We start from the raw sequence: 24,080 nt of genomic DNA on the forward strand, positions 1-24,080 counted from the left end.
CGTATAAACATAGATCTTCAAATGTTTAGTTACGGCTAATAAAAGATTTTGCCTGAAATTAAGCAACTTCGCTAATACGAAGCCATTGCAAAACTGTTTGAGGCTGAAGTAAACCACGATATCCATTTATTTTGTTGTTATAGATCTGGTGAATCTAATAAAACATGTCACAGACGTGTATCTGCAGTAGTTTTCCAGAACATCCAGAGAAGCAAAGATTCTTGTACAAGTATATTTGTTTACTTTCCATTAATAATGTAGAAACGTTTACGTCGTTGTTGGTCACTATTAGTGAGTTGTTTCAGTCGTTTCCTAACCGTGAAACGAGTTACTTTTCTGTATTGTTCAGTGAAAGAACGTAATAAAAACAGGGTATTTAAGTAAAACAACATAGCAACTGTTGTAGTTTGGAGATTATTGATGAAACAGGGATGCCTTTCAAATTTACGACAGAGGAATACGCCGATATGGTGTGTATTTATCGCAAATGTGATGGTAATGCTACGGCTGCAGTTAGCGAATATCGCGTTCGTTATCCAACTCGTAGGATTCCGAATACACGAAACATTAGTGAAGTATTTCGAGTGTTACGGGAGACAGGTTCTCTACCTAGCGTTCATGATCATTACGAGCGCTCGATACGTGAAGACGATAATGAGGATATTATGGATGTTGTTCAACGTAGTCCGGGTACGAGCACACGACGTATCTCTCAACGATAAGGCATTTCACAATCTAAGGTATAGCGTAGACTGAAGTGCAATAATCTGTATCCTTACCATAAACAAAAAGTGCTTCATTTACATTCGGGACATCCTGCCCTTCGCTTGCAGTCGTGCAACTGGTTAAATACTAATCGGCAGTTACACAAATACATTTTATTTACTGATGAGGCACATTTTACTCGACGTGCTGTAAATAATTTACATAACGAGCACGTACGGTCTGAAGTAAACTCACACGCAACAGTGCAACACAATTTCCAGGTGCGATTTAGCATAAAGGTGTGGTGTGGTATAATCAACACACACTTTATCGGACCATTCATTTTCCTAGGACGTCTAACTGGCGAGACGTACTTACAATTCCTTTAAGGGGCTCCGGAAAGGCTCAAAATCATGAAAAGTTCAATTTTTACTCTTTTGCGTTTTCTGAATCTGCAGACTATTACCTTTTAATAGATATATAATTTATTCAATTCCGAAGACTACATCTATTTTTAAATTTTTTTTGAAATGTGTTCTACGTGGGCGTGACCCACTGTGGCGCTGTTAAACTGCTGTCAAATGGTGTTATTATTAACGTCCGTGTTCATCAGGTAAATTTTAGTGATGTGAGATAAAGTGTGTGTTGTGGCTAACCTGTGATGGTTCAATATATATCGCTGGTGTGATTGTCGATTGTTTCATGTTTATTTACTCTGTCGTTATCTCGAAAATATTCGTAATTAATTCTGTTTCTTGAATCTCTGTTTTGTTGAAGTATAATAATGAGTAAAAGTAAAGTTATTAGAAATCCTCTGAAGGCTTTTAAGAAAAGGAGAAATGTTGGAAAGCCAAAGGTATGTGTTATTACTGTAAACAATAAAGACGATAACCAAGTGAGTGAACCTAACCTCTCAAGTACACCTGCCCATAGCAGTCAAAGTGGGAAAGAAAATACTTCACAGAAGAAGCTTGGTTCAATGAGTGAAAACTATGAATGTTTTATGGGCGAATCGGATGTGAATGAAATATTTGATATGTCGGTTCTCAAAGGAATTTTTTCAAACTGTGTAAGCTGTATTCATTGTAGTGAAGTTGGTCTGGAACTCTCCATAATAAAGCACGTAGGACTTGCTAGTGAAATACAACTGAAATGTGATAAGTGTTCATACATGACCACCTTTTGGAACAGTGTTGCAGTAACTGCAACTGAAGAAAATGGTAGCAAAATCTACGAACACAACAACGAGTGATGCTTGCTTTAGACAAGGAACGCCTTCGGGCTGCAGACAGGGCTGTAAAGAGTCTAGAAATACAAGCAAGAGTAAACAGGACGAGGAACAAGAGGAAGCTGGAGGAGGAGTTTGCAGAGGATGAAGATAATCCATCCTATGGACCTGGAATGCACTAAAAAGTTAATCCAATCTTTGTCGCTCGATTCCCAAAACTTTTATTTTCTCATACTAATTACATGTTTTCTAAGGATCTTCCAAACATATTTGTTTCAGACTTTCAGTAAATGTTACACAGTACCTTCAGCATAATTTAACACAACCTTTTTCCAAAAAAACTGTATATTTTTGAATATATAAATAAAAAATTGCAAAAAAATGTTGTGAATTTTCATTACAATTGAAAAAAATCATCTTTAATAACTGAACTAAAATTTTGTAAAATCCCTGTGTTAAGTTTTAGCCCATATTCCAATAAATAATCTGTAAAAAGTTCAACTTCCTACCTCAAATACTTTGTGAGGAAAGATGTAATTTATAAGCGTTATCTTAACATTGCAAGTATAGGGCGTTCCGGAGCCCCTTAAGAAGAAATGCCCCGCTTGCTCGAAGATGTTCCACTTCCTACGCGATTGCAAATGTATTCTCAACGTGATAGCGCGCCCCCACAATTCAGAACGCCGTTACTACACATTTAAATAAACATTTTCCGCAGAAATGGATTGGTCGTGGTGCTACTCGTCTTGGCCACCTAGGTCGCACGATTTAACACCAATGGGTTTTTGTGTATGGGGATGGACGAAAGACATAGTTTGTGAGGACAACGTAAATACACGTGAGGCATTACTTGCTCGCATTTTGAGTGCAATAGACGAAATTAAGAACAACCCTCTGAAACTGAAACGTGCAACAAAATCCCTTCATACACGTGGAGCTAAATGCATTGAACTTGGTGGAGACGTTTTTCAACATTTATTGTGAATGTATGGTGAAATTGTATGTACATTGTACAACTTCCTCAACACTGAGCTGTGTTTTTTAATATGAATTCACGTGTTCTATGGTATTAATGAAAGCAGATTATCTGACACATTCATACAGTTTCATGTACCTTATTAGCATCATCTTGACCAAAATTAAATACTCTCCAACTCCTGTTGAAAACTTTGTGCCATTGTCTGGAATTTAAAAAACAACAAGGGCCAAATTGTTAACAAATTAAAAATTATACGAAATTACTTCTTTGCTTCTCTGGCTGTTCTGAAAAAGTACTGGAGATAAACGGCTGGGACATGTTTCATTAGATTCACCAGACCAATATCAACAGTTGTTGTTGTTGTTGTGGTCTTGAGTCCTGAGACTGATTTGATGCAGCTCTCCATGTTACTCTATCCTGTGCAAGCTTCTTCATCTCCCAGCACCTTCTTCTGAATCTGTTTAGTGTATTCATCTCTTAGTCTCCCTCTACGCTGCCCTCCAATACTAAATTGGTGATAAAGGATGCCTCAGAACATGTCCTACCAACCGATCCCTTCTTCTAGTCAAGTTGTGCCACAAACTCCTCTTCTCCCCAATTCTATCCAATACCTCCTCATTAGTTATGTCATCTACCCATCTAATCTTCAGCATTCTTCCGTAGCACCACATTTCGAAAGCTTCTATTCTCTTCTTGTCTAAGCTATTTATCGTACACGTTTGACTTCCATAAATGGCTACACTCCATACAAATACTTTCAGAAACGACTTCCTTACACTTAAATCTATACTCGATGTTAACAAATTTCTCTTCTTCAGAAACGATTTCCTTGCCATTGCCAGTCTACATTTTATATCCTCTCCGCTTCGACCATCATCAGTTATTTTGCTCCCCAAATAGCAAAAGTCCTTTACTAATTTAAGTGTCTCATTTCCCAATCTTATTCCCTCAGCGTCACTCGACTTAATTCGACTACATTCCATTATCCTCGTTTTGCTTTTGTTGATGTTCATCTTATATCCTCCTTTCAAGACACTATCCATTCCCTTTAACTGCTCTTCCAAGTCCTTTGCTGTCTCTGACAGAATTACAATGTCATCGGCGAATCTCAAAGTTTTTATTTCTTCTCCATGGATTTTATTACCTACTCTGAATTTTTCTTTTGTGTCCTTTACTGCTTGCTCAATATACAGATTGAAAAACATCGGGGAGTGGCTACAACCCTGTCTCACTCCCTTCCCAACCACTGCTTCCCTTTCATGCCCCATCTGCTTTCTGTACAAATTGTAAATAGCCATTCGCTCCCTGTATTTTACCCCTGCCACCTACAGAATTTCAAAGAGAGTATTCCAGTCAAAATTGTCAAAAGCTTTCTCTAAATCTACAAAAGCTAGAAACGTAGGTTTCCCTTTCCTTAATCTTTCTCCTAAGATAAGTCATAGGGTCCGTATTGCCTCACGTGTTCCAACATTTCTACGGAATCCAAACTGATCTTCCCCGAGGTCGGCTTCTACCAGTTTTTCCATTCGTCTGTAAAGAATTCGCGTTAGTATTTTGCAGCTGTGACTTATTAAACTCATAGTTCGGTAATTTTCCCATCTGTCAACACCTGCTTTCTTTGGGATTGGAATTATCATATTATATTACATAACAACAGAATAAATAGAAATCGTGCTTTACAGTTTTGCGCTGGCTTCACATTAGCGAAGTTGCTAAATTTCAGGTAAAATCTTTTATTGGCCGTAACTCCGTAACTAAACATTAGTGGACCTTTGTTAATATGAACTTTTTTTCTGTAGTATTACTTGTAGAATAAAGTATTAGAATATTTGCGTATCTTCATCAATCACCCTGTATATACAGCGCGGTCCATCGATCGTGACCGGGGCAAATATCTCACGAAATAAGCGTCAAACGAAAAAACTACAAAGAACGAAACTTGTCTAGCTTGAAGGGGGAGACCAGATGGCGCCATGGTTGGCCCGCAAGATGGCGCTGCCATAGGTCAAACGGATATCAGCTGCGTTTTTTAAAATTGCATCCCCCATTTTTTATTAGATATTCATGTAGTACGTAAAGAAATACGAATATTTTAGTTGGACCACTTTTTTCGCTTTGTGATAGATGGCGCTATAATAGCCAAAAACATTTGGCTCACAATTTTAGACGAACGGTTGGTAACAGGTAGGTTTTTAAATTAAAAACAGAACGTAGGTACGTTTCAACATTTTATTTCGGTTGTTCCAAAGTGATACGTGGACCTTTGTGAACATATCATTTCTGAGAACGCATGCTGTTACAGCGTGATCACTTGTAAATACCACATTAATGCAATAAATGCTCAAAATGATGTCCGCCAACCTTAATGCATTTGGCACTACGTGTAACGACATTCCTCTCAATAGCGAGTAGTTCGCCTTCCGTCATGTTCGCACATGCAATTTGTCTGCTGCTGATGTGCGGATTAGGCGCGACAGCAGCTAAAACACCTACTTGGGCATCATCATTTGGCCGGCCGGAGTGGCCGTGCGGTTCTAGGCGCTACAGTCTGGAACCGAGCGATCGCTACGGTCGCAGGTTCGAATCCTGCCTCGGGCATGGATGTGTGTGATGTCCTTAGGTTAGTTAGGTTTAATTAGTTCTACGTTCTAGGCGACTGATGACCTCAGAAGTTAAGTCGCATAGTGCTCAGAGCCATTTGAACCATTTGAACCATCATCATTTGTTGCAGGTCGCGGTTGACCTTTCACATGTGGCTGAACACTTCCTGCTTCCTTCAATAACTTAACTATCCGGCGAACGGTCCGGACACTTGGATGATGTCGTCCAGGACACCGAGCAGCATACATAGCACACGCCCGTTGGGCATTTTGATCACAATAGTCATACATAAACACGATACCGACGTTTTCCGCAATTGGTAAACGGTCCATTTTAACACGGGTAATGTATCACGAAGCAAATACCGTCCGCACTGGCGGAATGTTACGTGATACCACGTACTTATACTACGTTTGTGAATATCACAGCGCCATCTATCAGAAAGCGAAAAAAGTGGTCCAACTAAAACATTCATACAGGGTGATTCAAAAAGAATACCACAACTTTAAAAATGTGTATTTAATGAAAGAAACATAATATAACCTTCTGTTGTACATCATTACAAAGGGTATTTAAAAAGGTTTTTTTTTTCACTCAAAAACAAGCTCAGAGATGTTCAATATGGCCCCCTCCAGACACACGAGCAATATCAACCCGATACTCCAACTCGTTCCACACTCTCTGTAGCATATCAGGCGTAACAGTTTGGATAGCTGCTGTTATTTCTCGTTTCAAATCATCAATGGTGGCTGGGAGAGGTGGCCGAAACGCCATATCCTTAACATACCCCCATAAGAAAAAATCGCAGGGGGTAAGATCAGGGCTTCTTGGAGGCCAGTGATGAAGTGCTCTGTCACGGGCTTCCTGGCGGCCGATCCATCGCCTCGGGTAGTTGACGTTCAGGTAGTTACGGACAGATAAGTGCCAATGTGGCTCTCCATACAGTTGATTGTGGAATTTGCAGCTCTCTGCTAGCTCTGCGAGTCGATTTTCTTGGGCTGCGAACAAATGCTTGCTGGATGCGTGCTACATTTTCATCACTCATTCTCGTCCGTCCAGAACTTTTCGCTTTCCACAAACACCCATTCTCTGTAAACTGTCTATACCAACGTTTAATACACCACCTATCAGGAGGTTTAACACCATACTTCGTTCGAAATGCACGCTGAACAACTGTCGTCGATTCACTTCTGCCGTACTCAATAACACAAAAAGCTTTCTGTTGAGCGGTCGCCATCTTAGCATCAACTGACGCTGACGCCTAGTCAACAGCGCCTCAAGCGAACAAATGTACAACTAAATGAAACTTTATAGCTCCCTTAATTCGCCGACAGATAGCACTTAGCTCTGCCTTTTGTCGTTGCAGAGTTTTAAATTCCTAAAGTTGTATTCTTTTTGAATCACCCTGTATTTCTTTACGTACTAGACGAATATGTAATAAAAAATGGGGGTTGCTATTTAAAAAAAAACTCAGTTGATATCCGTTTGACCTATGGCAGCGCCATCTAGCGGGCCAACCATAGCGTCATCTGGATTCCCCCTCAAGACAGACAAGTTTCATTCCTTGTCGGTTTTTCGTTTGACGCATATCTCGTGAGATATTTGGCCCAGTCACTGTCAATGGACCAACCCGTTTACATCAACCTAAATTGTGTGACCGGAACCTCTATTTTTTTTTTCTTTCGCTGATATCTGTGGCGGGGGGGGGGGGGGAGGGGGGGGGGGAGGTCACCTTACGATCAGGTGCTCCACAGTACATCGTGATGCAGCCACAGTGGGCGCTGACAGAATGGGGAACACCTGCACAAGCGCGCCTCACGGCAGGTGCAGACTGATGACTGAACGCACAATCCCCGGAACTCGACACACTGGCCAGGCATACATAAGGGACTGGGAGAGTCGGGCAGCTAGTCTCAGGGACACCTGATGAGGACATTCAGTTATGGCGTCGAAACGTCGTGCTGGGATTCACAAGGTGTTGTAACGTAGCTTGCAATGCAGCCGGGAGGAGAGATTCTGGTACTCTCGCTGGCACAGCTGACGCTGACTACTGTGCTGGGCGAGGCGTGTACTTGACTAAAGCTGCGTGCAACACGTTTCACATACTCTCTGTGAATCTGAAGAAGTTGTTGTTGTTGTTGTTGTGGTCTTCAGTCCTGAGACAGGTTTGATGCAGCTCTCCATGCTACTCTATCCTGTGCAACCTTCTTCATCTCCCAGTACCTACTGCAGCCTACATCCTTCTGAATCTGCTTGGTGTATTCATCTCTTCGTCTCCCTATGCGATTTTTACCCTCCACGCTGCCCTCCAATGCTAAATTGGTGATACCTCGATGTCTCAGAACATGTCCTACCAACCGATCCCTTCTTCTAGTCAAGTTGTGCCACAAACTCCTCTTCTCCCCAATTCTATTCAATACCTCATCATTAGTTATGTCATCTACCCATCTAATCTTCAGCATTCTTCTGTAGGCAGGCCGCGGTGGTCTCGCGGTTCTAGGCGCACAGTCCGGAACCGTAAGACTGCTACGGTCGCAGGTTCGAATCCTGCCTCGGGCATGGATGTGTGTGATGTCCTTAGGTTAGTTAGCTTTAAGTAGTTCTGTTCTAGGGGACTGATGACCACAGCAGTTGAGTCCCATAGTGCTCAGAGCCATTTGAACCAAGCCATTCTTCTGTAGCACCACATTTCGAAAGCTTCTATTCTCTTCTTGTCCAAACTATTTATCGTCCACGTTTCACTTCCATACATGGCTACACTCCATACAAATACTTTCCGAAAAGTCTTTCCGACAGTTAAATCTATACTCGATTTTTAACAAATTTCTCTTCTTCAGAAACGCTTTCCTTGCCATTGCCAGTCTACATTTTATATCCTCTCTACTTCGACCATCGTCAGTTATTTTGCTCCATAAATATCAAAACTCCCTTACTACTTTAAGTGTCTCATTTCCTAATCTAATTCCTTCAGCATCTCCCGACTTAATTCGACTACATTCCATTATCTTCGTTTTGCTTTTGTTGATGTTCATCTTATACCCTCCTTTCAAGACACTGTCCATTCCGTTCAACTGCTCTTCCAAGTCCTTTGCTGTCTCTGACAGAATTACTGTTAAATATTAATCGATCTTTTTCATACTCAGTGTACCAAATTCTATGGATAACACAAGCGGCCGTTAAAATTTGAAAGCAATGATTTCGCTACTTTCGGAGATATAAATTTTCACCTAAAGCACGTAATAGCCGCGCTGGCATGGTGAAACTGAGTTAGGAATTGTAATGTACTCATCTAGAGCATCTATTAAGACTACAACCAAGAGGATAGTTTCATATAATCTAATTTTCTTTAGTTTCATTACCACAAATTTCTGGCGTAATTAATAACACAGAGTAAAATTATTATTTCATTGTGTTTTGGTAGTTTGATTGTTTTGCAGAGACTGAGAGAGGTCACTGGAGGACATACGCAGAGTGAGAAGATGGTATTTTATCAAAACTATGCAGCAGCGTGTGTGTTTATCCTTAGGATAATTTAGGTTCAAAGTTTCTGAGCACTATGGGACTTAACATCTGAGGTCATCAGTCTCCTAGACTTAGAACTACTTAAACCTGACTAACCTAAGGACATCACACACATCCATGCCCGAGGCAGGATTCGAACCTGCGACCATAGCGGCCGCACGGTTCCAGACTGAAGCGCCTAGAACCGCTCGGCCATTCCGGCCGGCTATCATTCACAGATTCAGTAAAAAGAAACAGAGACGAATGAGCATGATAAATTGGGCAGAATCCGGAAATATCTAGTGAATTCTGCGACAGAATTTTTTTTGTATTCATGTCAAGTTCAAGTTTTTACATTCATGTCATCTCCAGTATCCAGAAAATTAATGAAAACTAATTTTTGTAAGTTGATATTTTTTATGGTTTATGTAATTTATAAAATCTTCCTTGTTAAAATAAGTCTTTTTAACCCTGAACTCAAAACAGTTATAAAAAACTATTTTGTGCAACACCAAAGTTTACCAATTTGTCGGTGGAGGACCCCAACTCTCCTCTTGTTAAGCGATATTTCATTCCCCCATTCGCCCACCGCCCTTGACTGACTTCTAGAGTCACCCCTGGGGGAACTTGTGACGAATGTCTGAGTGAGCTTGATTTTGTAAAGGGCAGCCAGAAGGGGCGTTGAGAATGAAATTTATTAGTAATCTATTTTGTGGAAAGAAATCACATTTTGTTCCCATGTACTTTTATTTAATTTTGGATTTACGGGATTTCTAGTCTAAATCACTTATGGTAATTTGATTAGCTGCCATTAGAAATACCACAAGTATAGAAAGTGCTCGAGATGATCTAATTCGCTGCCTAACATACTAACCAAAAGGAATTCCGCGGTTCGGGAGCCGGGAGCTGGTAAACACGTATCTTAAATCGCGCTGATCAAATGTGTACCGAAAAGAAGAAATCTGCGTGTTTGATCGGTTGATGAAAAGCGACTACACTGTGGAATATTTTGAGAAGGTTTGAGCTTTGTGAGTGGTTTATTTTAGGAAATATTCGCGTGTAAGCATTTCAGGTCACACATACGATCCGTGTGGGTGCCTCGTGCAAATTACGACACATTATGGCGAGCACTTCTACATGGTAAAAAGTATTTAAACCGATAAACTCTGGGAGGTTGTAGGGGACACCAAAACAAATATTTTTCCCTAATGCCATTTTTTTCCTATGAAGAGTATTTAAACCGGTAGAGGAATATTTCTCCGGCGGCAAGTTAATTAAACCAACAAACACTTTTCAATTTTTTTATGCCCAAGAGACTACACATTAACACAACCCAATACCAATTACGGAAGATTTTCAAAAATGCCGAACCATCGGCCCAGGAATCGACGCACACGACGACTGAAATGTGCCGGCGCCCCGTCATGTTGGAACCACATGCGTTGTCTTGTAGGGAGCGGGACGTCTTCAAGCAATTCTGGCAATGCTCTGGCGAGAAAATTGTAACAGTGCCTGCCGTTTAATGGCCTAGGTAGCAGATACGGCCCAGTTAAACAGTCCCCGACAACACCGACCCACACATTAACGAAGAACCGCACTTGATGAGCGCCAGTAACAGTGGCATGTGGGTTATCCTCACTCCAAATATGCAAATTGTGCATGTTGAAGACTCCATCACGCCCGAACGTTGCTTCATCGGTAAACAACACAGAGGATGGAAATGTAGGATGCATTTCACACTGTTCCAGGTACCACTGCGAAAACTGTGCTCTGGATGGATAATCAACTGGTTCCAGGTTGTGGACACGCTGTAAGTGAAAGGGGCGTAACAACTGCTCTCGAATGACTGTTCTTACATTCGTCCGATTCGTCCCCATGTTAACGTGCAATTGCACGAGTGCTGATTGAAGGATCCCGCTCCACACGCTGCAAGCCAGCTTCCTCAAGTTGCAGCGTTCTTACCGTGCGACGGCCTCCCTGTCCAGGTAATCTGCTAAGTGACCCGGTCTCACGCAGACGTTGGTACACAGCAGCAAAGGTCGTACGATGCGGGATACGGCGATTAGGATGTTGTTGTTGATAAACCAGCTGTGCAGCTCGTCCGTAGTGGTGCGCTGCGTTGTACGCACCAACCATATCAGTGTACTCACTCCAGGTGTATCGCTCCATTAGTAAACAGAGACAATGCACTACTACACTGGTGGACAGAAGTTGCCTACAACTGAAGGGCGTAATACGGCCTCCAACGGTTTAAATACACCTCATAGGAAAAAATGACGTTAGGGAAAAATATTTCTTTTTATGTCCCCTAAAACCTCCCAGAGTTTGTCGCTTTAAATACTTTTTACCCTGTATACAAGAAGTCTACAGAACGATTCCTTGTGTGAACTCGCGAGTAGTCGTAGGTCAGCGACTCTTTGGGACGTTTAAAATATCGGGTCGCACTATACACGGTGAGTCACCTAACGTTACCGCTGGATATATCTCGTAAACCACATCAAATACTGACGAATCGACTCCACAGACCGAACGTGAGGAGAGGGGCTAGTGTAATTGCTTAATACAAACCATAAAAAAATGCACCGAAGTATGTTTTTCAACACAAACCTACGTTTTTTTAAATGGAACCCCGTTAGTTTTGTCAGCACATCTGAACATATAAACAAATACGTAATCAGTGCCGTTTGTTGCAATGTAAAATGTTAATTACATCCGGAGATATCGTAACCTAAAGTTGACGCTTGAGTACCACTCCTCCGCTGTTCGATCGTGTGTATCGGAGAGCACCGAATTACGTAGGGATCCAAAGGGAACGGTGATGGACCTTAGGTGCAGAAGAGACTGGAACAGCACATTACGTCCGCATGCTAACACCTTTTTCTTGGTCTTTTCAGGTTTCGAGAGGGTGCGTTTCTGGATGAGGTATCGAATATATTGCTTCCCCCTACTTATACCTCCCGAGGAGATCTCGAATGTAAAATTAGAGAGATTCAAGCGCGCACGGAGGCATTCCGACAGTCCTTCTCCTCGCGAACCATACGCGACTGGAACAGGAAAGGGAGGTGGCTTCCGGAGTATAAATGTAGATGTAGATGTAGAGTATGAGGACGTGCGTTGTCCTGCTGGACAATCACACCTCTCCTCTGAGATCCACGAAGTCTACCTTCACCTTGTTTAAAAGCAAATCCGAGTAGTACTGGTTGTTCACTGTACGCTGCTCTTCGAGATAATCACAAAAAACTGGACCTTCAGCATCCCAAAACACCGTCAACAAGACTTCCTGCTGATGTTTGGCTTTAGAATTTTTTCTTCACAAGTGAATTGTTGTGCTTCCACTCTGTGCTTTGTATTTTTGATTCTGTTTCATAATACTGAACTCAGTTTAATCGATACTTAAAATCTTGTTGAGAATGTTCTCACCTTCCCTTTCGTAACGTTCCTTTAGCTCTGTGCACAATCTCAACCTGGTTTCCTTGTGTAGCCGTCTCAGCTCCTTTGGGACCCACCTTACACATGTTCTGCGGTACTTCAGCCTGTTACAGATAATGTTACGAACTGTACCAGTACTAACTTGAACCTTGTCAGCTATCATTTCCACAGTCACACGGCGGTGGGCACGAATAATGTCATCAATGCGACTTTCAAGCGAGTGAGTTGAAACTGCAGCTGGTCGGCCAGAACAGTGTCCGTCAGTCACTGAGTCGCGACCATTTTTGAACTGCTCCACCCACTTGTAAAAATTTGCACGATTCATACAACCTTCACCATAAACTTTAGATATTCTACAGAACAGTATACAGGGTGAAAAGTATTTAAACCGAGGCTGTAGGGGACATCAAAACAAATATTTTTCCCCAATGTAATTTTTTCCTATGAGGATTACTTAAACCGGTGGAGGCCGTATTACGCCCTTCAGTTGTGGGCAACTGCCGTCCACCAGTGTAGTAGTGCATTGCCTCCGTCTACTAATGGAGCTACACACCTGGAGTGAGTACACTGATATGGTCGGTGCGTACTACGTAGCACACCACAGCGGACGAGCTGCACAGCGGGTTTATCAACAACAATATCCTAATCGCCGTATCCCGCATCGTACGAACCTTCCAGGGTTTGTCGGTTTAAAAACTTTTCACCCTCTATATACACTGGTTTCTCGCCTTCAGCAAGTAAAAAACGAACGACAGAACGTTTTTCAACTGGCCATCCTGAAATGTATTTTTGAGGTTATAGACAAAACAATGTTGATACATCAGCTGATCAGGGCTCATCCCAGTGATGCCAACTTAAAGTCATAAAAGTACCAAACTTGGCCTACTAACAGTTTTTTCCCCAGACCAATTTGTCTGAATGACCCTTGTAGACATCTGGTAAAATTTTGGAATGAGTATAACTGACTAGATTCTTCTGGAAATATGCATGCACGTTCTAAATAAAATAAGATTGAAGTAAATAAGAAACTGATAGATGGTAAATGGTCATCTTGCAGCTTCATACACTACTGGCCATTAAAATTGCTACACCAGGAAGATGACGTACTACAGACGCCACAAAAAAAATGGTTCAAATGGCTCTGAGCACTATGGGACTCAACTGCTGAGGTCATTAGTCCCCTAGAACTTAGAACTAGTTAAACGTAACTAACCTAAGGACATCACAAACATCCATGCCCGAGGCAGGATTCGAACCTGCGACCGTAGCGGTCTTGCGGTTCCAGACTGCAGCGCCTTTAACCGCACGGCCACTTCGGCCGGCTACAGGCGCGACATTTAACCGACAGGAAGAAGATGCTGTGATATGCAAATGATTAGCTTTTCAGAGCATTCACACAAGGTTGGCGCCGGTGGCGACACCTACAACGTGCTGACATGAGGAAAGTTACCCAACCGATTTCTCATACACAAACAGCAGTTCACCGCCGTTGCCCTGTGAAACGTTGTTGTTTTGATGCCTCGTGTAAGGAGGAGAAATGCGTACCATCACGTTTCCGACTTTGATAAAGGTCGGATTGTAGCCTATCGCGATTGGGGTTTATCGTATCGCGACATTGATGCTCGCGTTGGTCGAGATCCGACGACTGTTAGCAGAATATGGAATCGGTGGGTTCAGGAGGGTAATACGGAACGCCGTGCTGGATCCCAACGGCCCCGTATCACTAGCAGTCGAGATGACAGGCATCTTATCCGCACGGCTGTAACGGAACCTGCAGCCACGTCTCGATCCCTGAGTCAACAGGTGGGGACGTTTGCAAGACGACAACCATCTGCACGAACAGTTCGAGGACATTTGCAGCAGCACGGACTATCAGCTCGGAGACCGTGGCTGCGGTTACCCTTGACGCTGCATCACAGACGGGAGCGCCTGCGATGGTGTACTCGACGACGAACCTGGGTGCACGAATGGCAAAACGTGATTTTTTCGGATGAATCCAGGTTCTGTTTACAGCATCACGATGGTCGCATCCGCGTTTGGTGACATCGCGGTGAACGCACATTGGAAGCGTGTATTCGTCATCGCCATACTGGCGTATCACCCGGCGTGATGGTATGAGGTGCCATCGGTTACACGTCTCGGTCACCTCTCGTTCGCATTGTCTGCACTTTCAACAGTGGACGCTACATTTCAGATGTGTTACGACCAGTGGCTCTACCCTTCATTCGATCCCTGCGGAGCACTACATTTCAGCAGGATAATGGACGACCGCATGTTGCAGGTCCTGTACGGGCCTTTCTGGATACAGAAAATGTTCGACTGCTGCCCTGGCCACATTCTCCAGATGTCCCACCAATTGAAAACGTTAACGGTGGCTGAGCAACTGGCTCGTCACAATACGCCAGTGACTACTCTCGATGAACTGTGGTATCGTGTTGAAGCTGCACGGGCAGCTGTACCTGTACACGCCATCCGAGCTCTGTTTGATTCAATGCCTAGGCGTATCGAGGCCGTTATTATGGCCAGAGGTGGTTGTTCTGGGCACTGATTTCTCAGGATCTGTGCACCCTAACTGCGTGGAAATGTAATAACATGTCAGTTCTAGTATAATATATTTGTCCAATGAATACCCGTTTGTCACCTGCATTTCTTCTTGGTGTAGCAATTTTAGCGGCCAGTAGTGTGTGTCTGGATACGGACGGCATATTCGTGTGATTCTGTTGAAACCGTGTAGTTTTGTACTGTACCCAGCAGGAGTGTGGGTCGGCAAGGTGGCGCGCCCACTCACCTATGATGGTGATCATCCAGGCGACGACGTAGGAGAGGCTGCCGATCCAGATGATGCACATGAGGAAGGTGAGCGGGAACCAGCGCTTGAAGCGCGGCTTCTCGCAGTCCGGGATGGTGGCGGTGAAGACCAGGTGGATGGGCCACACGAGCACCCAGGCCAGCCGGCGGTACCACGTGTGCGGGGGCGAGCCCGGCCAGCGCAGCGCGTCCTCCACCGCCGCCGCCACTGCAACACGTGTCCGCAGCACACACACGTGTGTCACACACACCCGGCCAGGCAGATGGGTCGTGTTGATCCGACTGAAGCAACTACGCCCTACCAATCAGATGTACAGGGCTGCGATTCCGCAGGCAACTTTACTGAGCGCCATGCGGTCTGCCGAGGCGATTCACCGTAGTCCCAAATGGAGCATGCGGCGGTACGTCACATACGAGGTGTCGCTAGAAAAAAAAAAACCGGACTAATAGTGGTGAAACAATAAAACGAATGCAATAAGGCTGAAAGTCGCGTGGCCTGTCACGTGACTCTCGCTCCGCCCACTGCTCGAGTTTCATCTGCCTCCTGCACTCAGTCTGCCCGTGGCGTCTGTTTTAAGTAGTTGACGTTTTGTCTGTGCGTCGGAAAATGTTGAGTGTACAGAAAGAACAGCGTGTTAACATCAACTTTTCTTTCAAACTAGGAAAATCTGCAAGTGAAACGTTTGTAATGTTACAACAAGTGTACGGCGATGATTGTTTATCGCGAACACAAGTGTTTGAGTGGTTTAAACGATTTAAAGATGGCCGCGAAGACACCAGTGATGACACTCGCACTGGCAGACCATTGTCAGCAAAAACTGATGCAAACATTGAAAAAATCGGTAAACTTGTTCGACAAGATAGCCGTTTAACAATCAGAGCAGTGTCTGAGTTAACAGGAGTTGACAAGGAAACTTGTCGAACAAGTTTACCGATTTTTTCAATGTTTGCATCAGTTTTTGCTGACAATGGTCTGCCAGTGCGAGTGTCATCACTGGTGTCTTCGCGGCCATCTTTAAATCGTTTAAACCACTCAAACACTTGTGTTCGCGATAAACAATCATCGCCGTACACTTGTTGTAACATTACAAACATTTCACTTGCAGATTTTCCTAGTTTGAAAGAAAAGTTGATGTTAACACGCTGTTCTTTCTGTACACTCAACATTTTCCGACGCACAGACAAAACGTCAACTACTTAAAACAGACGCCACGGGCAGACTGAGTGCAGGAGGCAGATGAAACTCGAGCAGTAGGCGGAGCGAGAGTCACGTGACAAGCCACGCGACTTTCAGCCTTATTGCATTCGTTTTATTGTTTCACCAGTACTAGTCCGGTTTTTTTCTAGCCACACCTCGTACACATTGACATTTTTAGCGGTTGTAAATCGTAGTTTACGTATTTTATGAATAAATCGTGTAAAAGATATAGTTAATGTTCTTGAAACACCTGATGTGCAGCGACAGCATCTTTATTTAATGTCTATGAAAATAAAAAAGGACCGAAAGAGACGCGATTGTACGCCCGAGGAGGAAGGACGTATTTTGTAGTACACGCACACTGTTTTGTTTCGCTATACGGAAGGCAGCCATTGAGCGGCTACACATATTTTATGCAACTTACTCCTATTTCTGCTTAAATAAACTTGTTATTATTATTAGAGGAGGGAGGACGAGATTAGTGTTTTAACGTCCCGTCGACAACGAGGTCATTAGAGACGGAGCGCAAGCTCGGGTGAGGGGAGGATGGGGAAGGGAATCGGCCGTGCCCTTTCAAAGGAACCATCCCGGCATTTGCCTGAAACGATTTAGGGAAATCACGGAAAACCTAAATCAGGATGGCCGGAGACGGGATTGAACCGTCGTCCTCCCGAATATTATTATTAGAAAATGAATTTCTTTGTAATACTTGTCACCTCAAATGCTCGCAGTGGCTAGTGATTTTTAATAAGCATTTTTTTCCGTAATTTGCGCTGCCGGAAGCTCATCTTCCGATGCAGCCTCTGGGCGGCCATTACGCGCCGAAATATTAATTTACTTACCAAAGTGTTAACAGTAAATGTAAATGCGAGAGATTTCGTTGTACGAACCTTTTAAAATTGCAACAGATAATTAATTTACGTTGAAGTTCATGTTTTTAAACTATACAGATTCCATGACTTCAGTAAGTTTTATCCTGGCCGCAACAATCCAAATTCTATCAAGCCTTGGAAATTAAAAAAAAATTACATTCAATTCAGTTAACGGCAACTATATATTAGTCATCACGTTCAAAATCTAAACTTGGTACATGAATAACTGAGGCCCTTCAAGAACCTGTTTCATATTTACTTATGCACGTACGTAAAAGTGAGAAGAAAAGACGATATCCCTGAGAGAAAGAATCATGCTGACAAATTAATATATATATATATATATATATATATATATATATATATATATATATATATAATATACAGGGTGTTACAAAAAGGTACGGCCAAACTTTCAGGAAACATTCCCCACACACAAAGAAAGAAAATATGTTATGTGGACATGTGTCCGGAAACGCTTACTCTCCATGTTAGAGCTCATTTTATTACTTCTCCTCAAATCACATTAGCCATGGAATGGAAACACACAGCAACAGAACGTACCAGCGTGACTTCAAACACTTTGTTACAGGAAATGTTCAAAATGTCCTCCGTTAGCGAGGATACATGCATCCACCCTCCGACGCACGGAATCCCTGATGCGCTGATGCAGCCCTGGAGAATGCCGTATTGTATCACAGCCGTCCACAATACGAGCACGAAGAGTCTCTACATTTGGTACCGGGGTTGCCTAGACGAGAGCTTTCAAATGCCCCCATAAATGAAAGTCAAGAGGGTTGAGGTCAGGAGAGCGTGGAGGCCACGGAATTGGTCCGCCTCTACCAATCCATCGGTCACCGAATCTGTTGTTGAGAAGCGTACGAACACTTGGATTGAAATGTGCAGGAGCTCCATCGTGCATGAACCACATGTTGTGTCGTACTTGTAAAGGCACATGTTCTAGCAGCACATGCCGTATGAAATCATGATAACGTGCTCCATTGAGCGTAGGTGGACGAAACTAAAATTAGCTCTAACATGGAAATTAAGCGTTTCCGGACACATGTCCACATAACATCTTTTCTTTATTTGTGTGTGAGGAATGTTTCCTGAAAGTTTGGCCGTACCTTTTTGTAACACCCTGTATATGTAATTTCCTTTGTTTGTGACGTAACTTATGCCAACGGACGTGACAAGCATCAGATTTGTCTCGAACCTCTAACCTCAGCTCCAATACTTGTCGATGACCACATTGTATTGCTTGAGATACACTATGTGATCGAAAGTATCCACACCCCCACACCCCAAAAACATACGTTGCTCACATTAGGTGCGTTGTGCTGCCACCTACTGCCAGGTACTCCGTATCAGCGACCTCAGTAGTCATTAGACAGCGTGAGAGAGCAGAATGGGGCGCTCCGCGGAACTCACGGACTTGGAACGTGGTCAGGTGATTGGGTGTCACTTGTGTCATACGTCTGTACGAGAGATTTCCACACTCCTAAACATCCCTAGGTCCACTGTTTCCGATGTGATAGTGAAGTGGAAACGTGAAGGGACACGTACAGCACAAAAGCGTACAGGCCGACCTCGTCTGTTGACTGACAGAGACCGCCGACAGTTGAAGAGGGCCGTAATGTGTAATAGGTAGACATCTATCCAGACCATCACACAGGAATTCCAAATTGCATCAGGATCCACTGCAAGTACTGTGACAGTTAGGTGGGAGGTGAGAAAACTTGGATTTCATGGTCGAGCGGCTGCTCATAAGCCAAACGACGCTTCGCTTGGTGTAAGGAGCGTAAATATTGGACGACTGAACAGTGGAAAAACGTTGTGTGGAGTGACGAATCACGGTACACAATGTGGCGATCCGATGGCAGGGTGTGGCTATGGCGAATGCCCAGTGAACATCATCTGCCAGTGTGTGTAGTGCCAACAGTAAAATTCGGAGGCGGTGGTGTTATGGTGTGGTCGTGTTTTTCATGGAGGGGGCTCACACCCCTTGTTGTTTTAAGTGGTACTATCACAGCACAGGTCTACCTTGTTGTTTTAAGCACCTTCTTGTATCCCACTTTCGAAGAGCAATTCCTCGATGGCGACTGCATCTTTCAACATGATCGAGCCCCTGTTCATAAGGCACGGCCTGTGGCGGAGGATTCGAACCTGTGACCGTAGCGTGACCTGAATCCTATAGAACACCTTTGGGATGTTTTGAAACGCAGACTTCGTGCCAGGCCTCACCGACCATCATCAATACCTCTCCTCAGTGCAGCACTCCGTGAAGAATGGGCTGCCATTCCCCAAGAAACCTTCCAGCACCTCATTGAACATATGGCTGGGAGAGTGGAAGCTGTCATCAAGGCCAAGGGTGGGCCAACACCACATTGAAGTCCAGCATTACCGACGGAGGGCGCCATGAACTTTTAAGTCATTTTCAACAAGGTGTCCAGATACTTTTGATCACATAGTGTATGTCTTTCCTGTATTGACTAGTCGCTGCTGATGGGTATCATGTATTTTTGATACTATAAATTTTTGCTGTGTATCTGCACATGTTACCATCATATAAGACAGTACAGCACTGGAGAGAAATGATCTAATTCATTGTTGTAGTTGTGGTCTTCAGTCCTGAGACTGTTTTGATGCAGTTCTCCATGCTACTCTATCCTGTGCAAGCTTCTTCATCTCCCAGTACCTACTGCAACCTACAGCCTTCTGAAACTGCTTAGTGTGTTCATCTCTTGGTCTTCCTCTACGATTTTTACTCTCCACGCTGCCCTCCAATGCTAAATTTGTGATCCGTTGATGCCTGAGAACATGCCCTACCAACCGGTCCCTTCTTCTAGTCAAGTTGTGCCACAAACTTCTCTTCTCCCCAATTCTATTCAATACCTCCTCATTAGTTACGTAATCTACCGATCTAATCTTCAGCATTCTTCTGTAGCACCACATTTCGAAAGCTTCTATTCTCTTCTTGTCCAAACTATTTACCGTCCATGTTTCACTTCCATACGTGGCTACACTCCATACTTTCAGAAACGACTTCCTGACACTTAAATCTATACTCGATGTTAACAATTTTTTCTTCTTGAGAAAGGCTTTCCTTGCCACTGCCAGTCTACATTTCATATCCTCTCTACTTCGACCATCATCAGTTATTTTGCTCCCCAAATAGCAAAAGTCCTTTACTACTTTAAGTGTCTCATTTCCTAATCTAATTCCCACAGCATCATCTGATTTAATTCGACTACATTCCATTATCCTCGTTTTGCTTTTGTTGGTGTTCATCTTATATCCTCCTTTCAAGACACTGTCCATTCCGTTCAACTGCTCTTCCAATTGATATGATATTCAGCTTGGATCTGCTGACAGTGTACACATTTGTCGTACGCTGAGAACTTCGTCATGTCCCAAAAAGTCTCTTGGATGTTACAGACCCTACAACTCGTTTAGTCCAACGCTTATTAATAGCTACAGCCCAGGGATCACAAGACAAATTGTCTGCTAAAGGCACTTAATGTGGATTTTACCAGACCGTCGCAGCAATACAACTCGCATGATGCACAGTTGAAATTAGCAATCAGATGAACCGTTTATGAACATAGCACAGATAATCAGGCACAAAGACACAAGAAACCTGTACAAAAAATTGATTCTGAAACAGTGCCTCAGTGCCGATTGAGTTCTGAAACACTTTACGTGCGGCAGACGCAGAGCCCGGCTGACCTTCGTTCTCGGTGCAGTCGTTGTCCTGCTGGTCCCCTGGGACATCAGGGTTTCCCTGGCCATCCGCTCCCGCCCCCGCAGCCAGCTTGATGCTGCCGTTGAGCTGTTGCGCAGCCGTCTCGGGCCCCACAGTGGAGGCGTTGGCGTCCGCTGCCGAGGCGTCCTGGAGTGGTAGCCTCGTCTCTCCAGCCTCTGAAAGCACAGGCGCTGCCAAACACTGCCGACAAAATCTCGGATAGCTCAACTGTTAAACATAACCCTCCAGTAGTGCAGCCGTAGGAATAAAGTTTTGATTCCACCCATCCATTACGGTGACCTATAGGGGCCCTATGCCGGATCATGACTGGTACATCTACATCTACATTTATACTCCGCAAGCCACCCAACGGTGTGTGGCGGAGGGCACTTTACGTGCCAGTATTTCCCTTTCCTGTTCCAGTCGCATACGATTCGCAGGAAGAACGACTGTCGGAAAGCCTTCGTGCGCGCTAGAATCTCTCTAATTCTACATTCGTGATCTCCTGGGGAGGTATAAGTAGGGGGAAGCAATATATTCGATACCTCATCCAGAAACGCACCCTCTCGAAACCCGGACAGCAAGCTACACCCCGATGCAGAGCGCCTCTCTTGCAGAGTCTGCCACTCGAGTTTGCTAAACATCTCCGTAACTCTATCAAATGGTTCAAATGGCTCCGAGCACTATGGGACTCAACTGCGGTGGTCATAAGTCCCCTAGAACTTAGAACTACTTAAACCTAACTAACCTAAGGGCAGCACACAACACCCAGCCATCACGAGGCAGAGAAAATCCCTGACCCCGCCGGGAATCGAACCCGGGAACCCGGGCGTGGGAAGCGAGAACGCTACCGCACGACCACGAGATGCGGGCGTAACGCTATCACGCTTACCAAATAACCCTGTGATGAAATGCACCGCTCTTCTTTGGATCTTCTCTATCTCCTCCGTCAACCCGACCTGGTACGGATCCCACACTGATGAGCAATACTCAAGTATAGGTCGAACGAGTGTTTTGTAAGCCACCTCCTTTGTTGATGGACTCTCCCAATGAATCTCAAACTGGAACCCGCCTTACCAACAATTAATTTTATGTGAGCATTCCACTTCAAATCGTTCCGTACCGATACTACCAGATATTTTACAGAAGTAACTGCTACCAGTATTTGTTCCGCTATCATATAATCATACAATAAAGGATCCTTCTTTCTGTGTATTCGCAATACATTACATTTGTTTATGTTAAGGGTCAGTTGCCACTCCCTGCACCAAGTGCCTATCCGCTGCAGATCTTCCTGCATTTCGCTGCAATTTTCTAATGCTGCAACTTCTCTGTATACTACAGCATCATCTGCGAAAAGCCGCATGGAACTTGCGACACTATCGACTAGGTCATTTATATATATTGTGAAAAGCAATGGTCCCATAACACTTCCCTGTGGCACGCCAGAGGTTACTTTAACGTCTGTAGACGTCTCTCCATTGGTAACAACATGCTGTGTTCTGTTTGATGTAAACTCTTCAATCCAGCCACACAGCTGGTCTGATATTCCGTAGGCTCTTACTTTGTTTATCAAGCAACAGTGCGGAACTGTATCGAACGCCTTCCGGAAGTGAAGGAAAATGGCATCTACCTGGGAGCCTGTATCTAATATTTTCTGGGTCTCGTGAACAAATAAAGCGAGTTGGGTCTCACACGATCGCTGTTTCCGGAATCCATGTTGATTCCTACAGAGTAGATTCTGGGTTTGCAGAAACGACATGATACGCGAGCAAAAAACATGTTCTAAAATTCGACAACAGATTGACGTCAGAGATATAGGTCTATAGTTTTGCGCATCTGCTCGACGACCCTTCTCCAGTTCTGTGGAGAACCTTACCTATATATGAGCTATTGTTACGATGGTTCACCACTTGCAAAGCTATTTTAAAGCTACTGACAGCTCCTATAGTTCAGGAATGCATATACCAGCTCTGCGTTTAGTGTACATTACACAGTCAAATGTCGTATTTCAAAGCGTCTATGCATCATTGTGGCGGAACCTGAGAATCAGGTCAGTATTTACATACACGTATGTAGAAAACCACCTAAAATCTACGTCTGGGCTGGCTCGCAAACCATCCCCCATTATTAACCCATTAGGGGCCAGTGGGCCCCCTGTCTCCCAGAAATGCGAGGTTTAATGTACTTTGCCATTGGGGTGGGTATAAAGGTTTAATTATCAGACTAAAATACTTGCATTACATATTGAAGACCCCATGCTACAGTACCAAACCATCCCACTGGGAGAGCTATAAAAATGGCACAGCATATTGACAAGGAAGATAACTGTGTTATAATTCTCTTTTTGGGTTTCATGGGGAACAACACTGCATTAGGCCTTGCTGAGTTGCTTCAACTGTGTCAGTGGCTATGCTGAGGTGGATGCACTGGTTCCTGTCAGAGTACTGAGGTTGAGCACCGCTGGTCACAGCCAGTAGTTGGATGGGTGAACATCTGTGATTTTTTTTCTTTCTTTATTGATTTTCAATTCCCCCCGAAGGGGGTGGGATGCAGCAGCTTACTATGCTGCTCTACAGCCTACAGACTTTTTTTAAAAAAAGGAAGAAGAAAGAAACAAGAAAAAACAGGTGATAAAATGGTGATTTAAAGTGGAAAATGGCGTAAAAATGCGGAAAGTTGAAACAGAAAGCAAAAGGGGACGGCAATGTTGATAAAATACACAGGAATCAGACAAGTAACATAGTAGACACACAATTAAATAACATGGCGACAGTCTGGTTTCTGTTCGCAAGTGTTAAAAAGCACACCCAGCGACAGTATGATGGCTGTTCGCTACACTGCCCAAGAGACACATCACGGAGCACGCACTGGAAAAACACACTGTAAAACACTGCACGAAAAAGGTGGCACAAAGATGGCACTCCCGACCCAAGGCAGATGGGGGGGGGGGACCTGTAGTACGGGGAAAAACAAGGAGGGAGGAGAGGAAAAAACGAAAAGGGGGGGAACCA

General features: G+C 43.8%; 1 protein-coding gene across 1 annotated transcript in view; it reads right to left on the reverse strand.

Annotated features, from left to right (window-relative positions):
- Nucleotides 1-24,080, reverse strand: part of LOC124553646 (sodium/potassium/calcium exchanger 3) — a 218,171-nt gene that overhangs the window by 48,462 nt on the left and 145,629 nt on the right. The window contains exons 6-7 of the mRNA XM_047127521.1: nucleotides 21,051-21,242; nucleotides 15,232-15,459 (exon numbers count right to left, since the gene is read on the reverse strand). Coding sequence (XP_046983477.1) covers nucleotides 15,232-15,459; nucleotides 21,051-21,242 — 420 coding nt within the window. The remainder of the gene's footprint in view (nucleotides 1-15,231; nucleotides 15,460-21,050; nucleotides 21,243-24,080) is intronic.

The sequence above is a fragment of the Schistocerca americana genome, chromosome 11, assembly GCF_021461395.2.
Source record: "Schistocerca americana isolate TAMUIC-IGC-003095 chromosome 11, iqSchAmer2.1, whole genome shotgun sequence".
Classification (NCBI taxonomy): domain Eukaryota; kingdom Metazoa; phylum Arthropoda; class Insecta; order Orthoptera; family Acrididae; genus Schistocerca; species Schistocerca americana.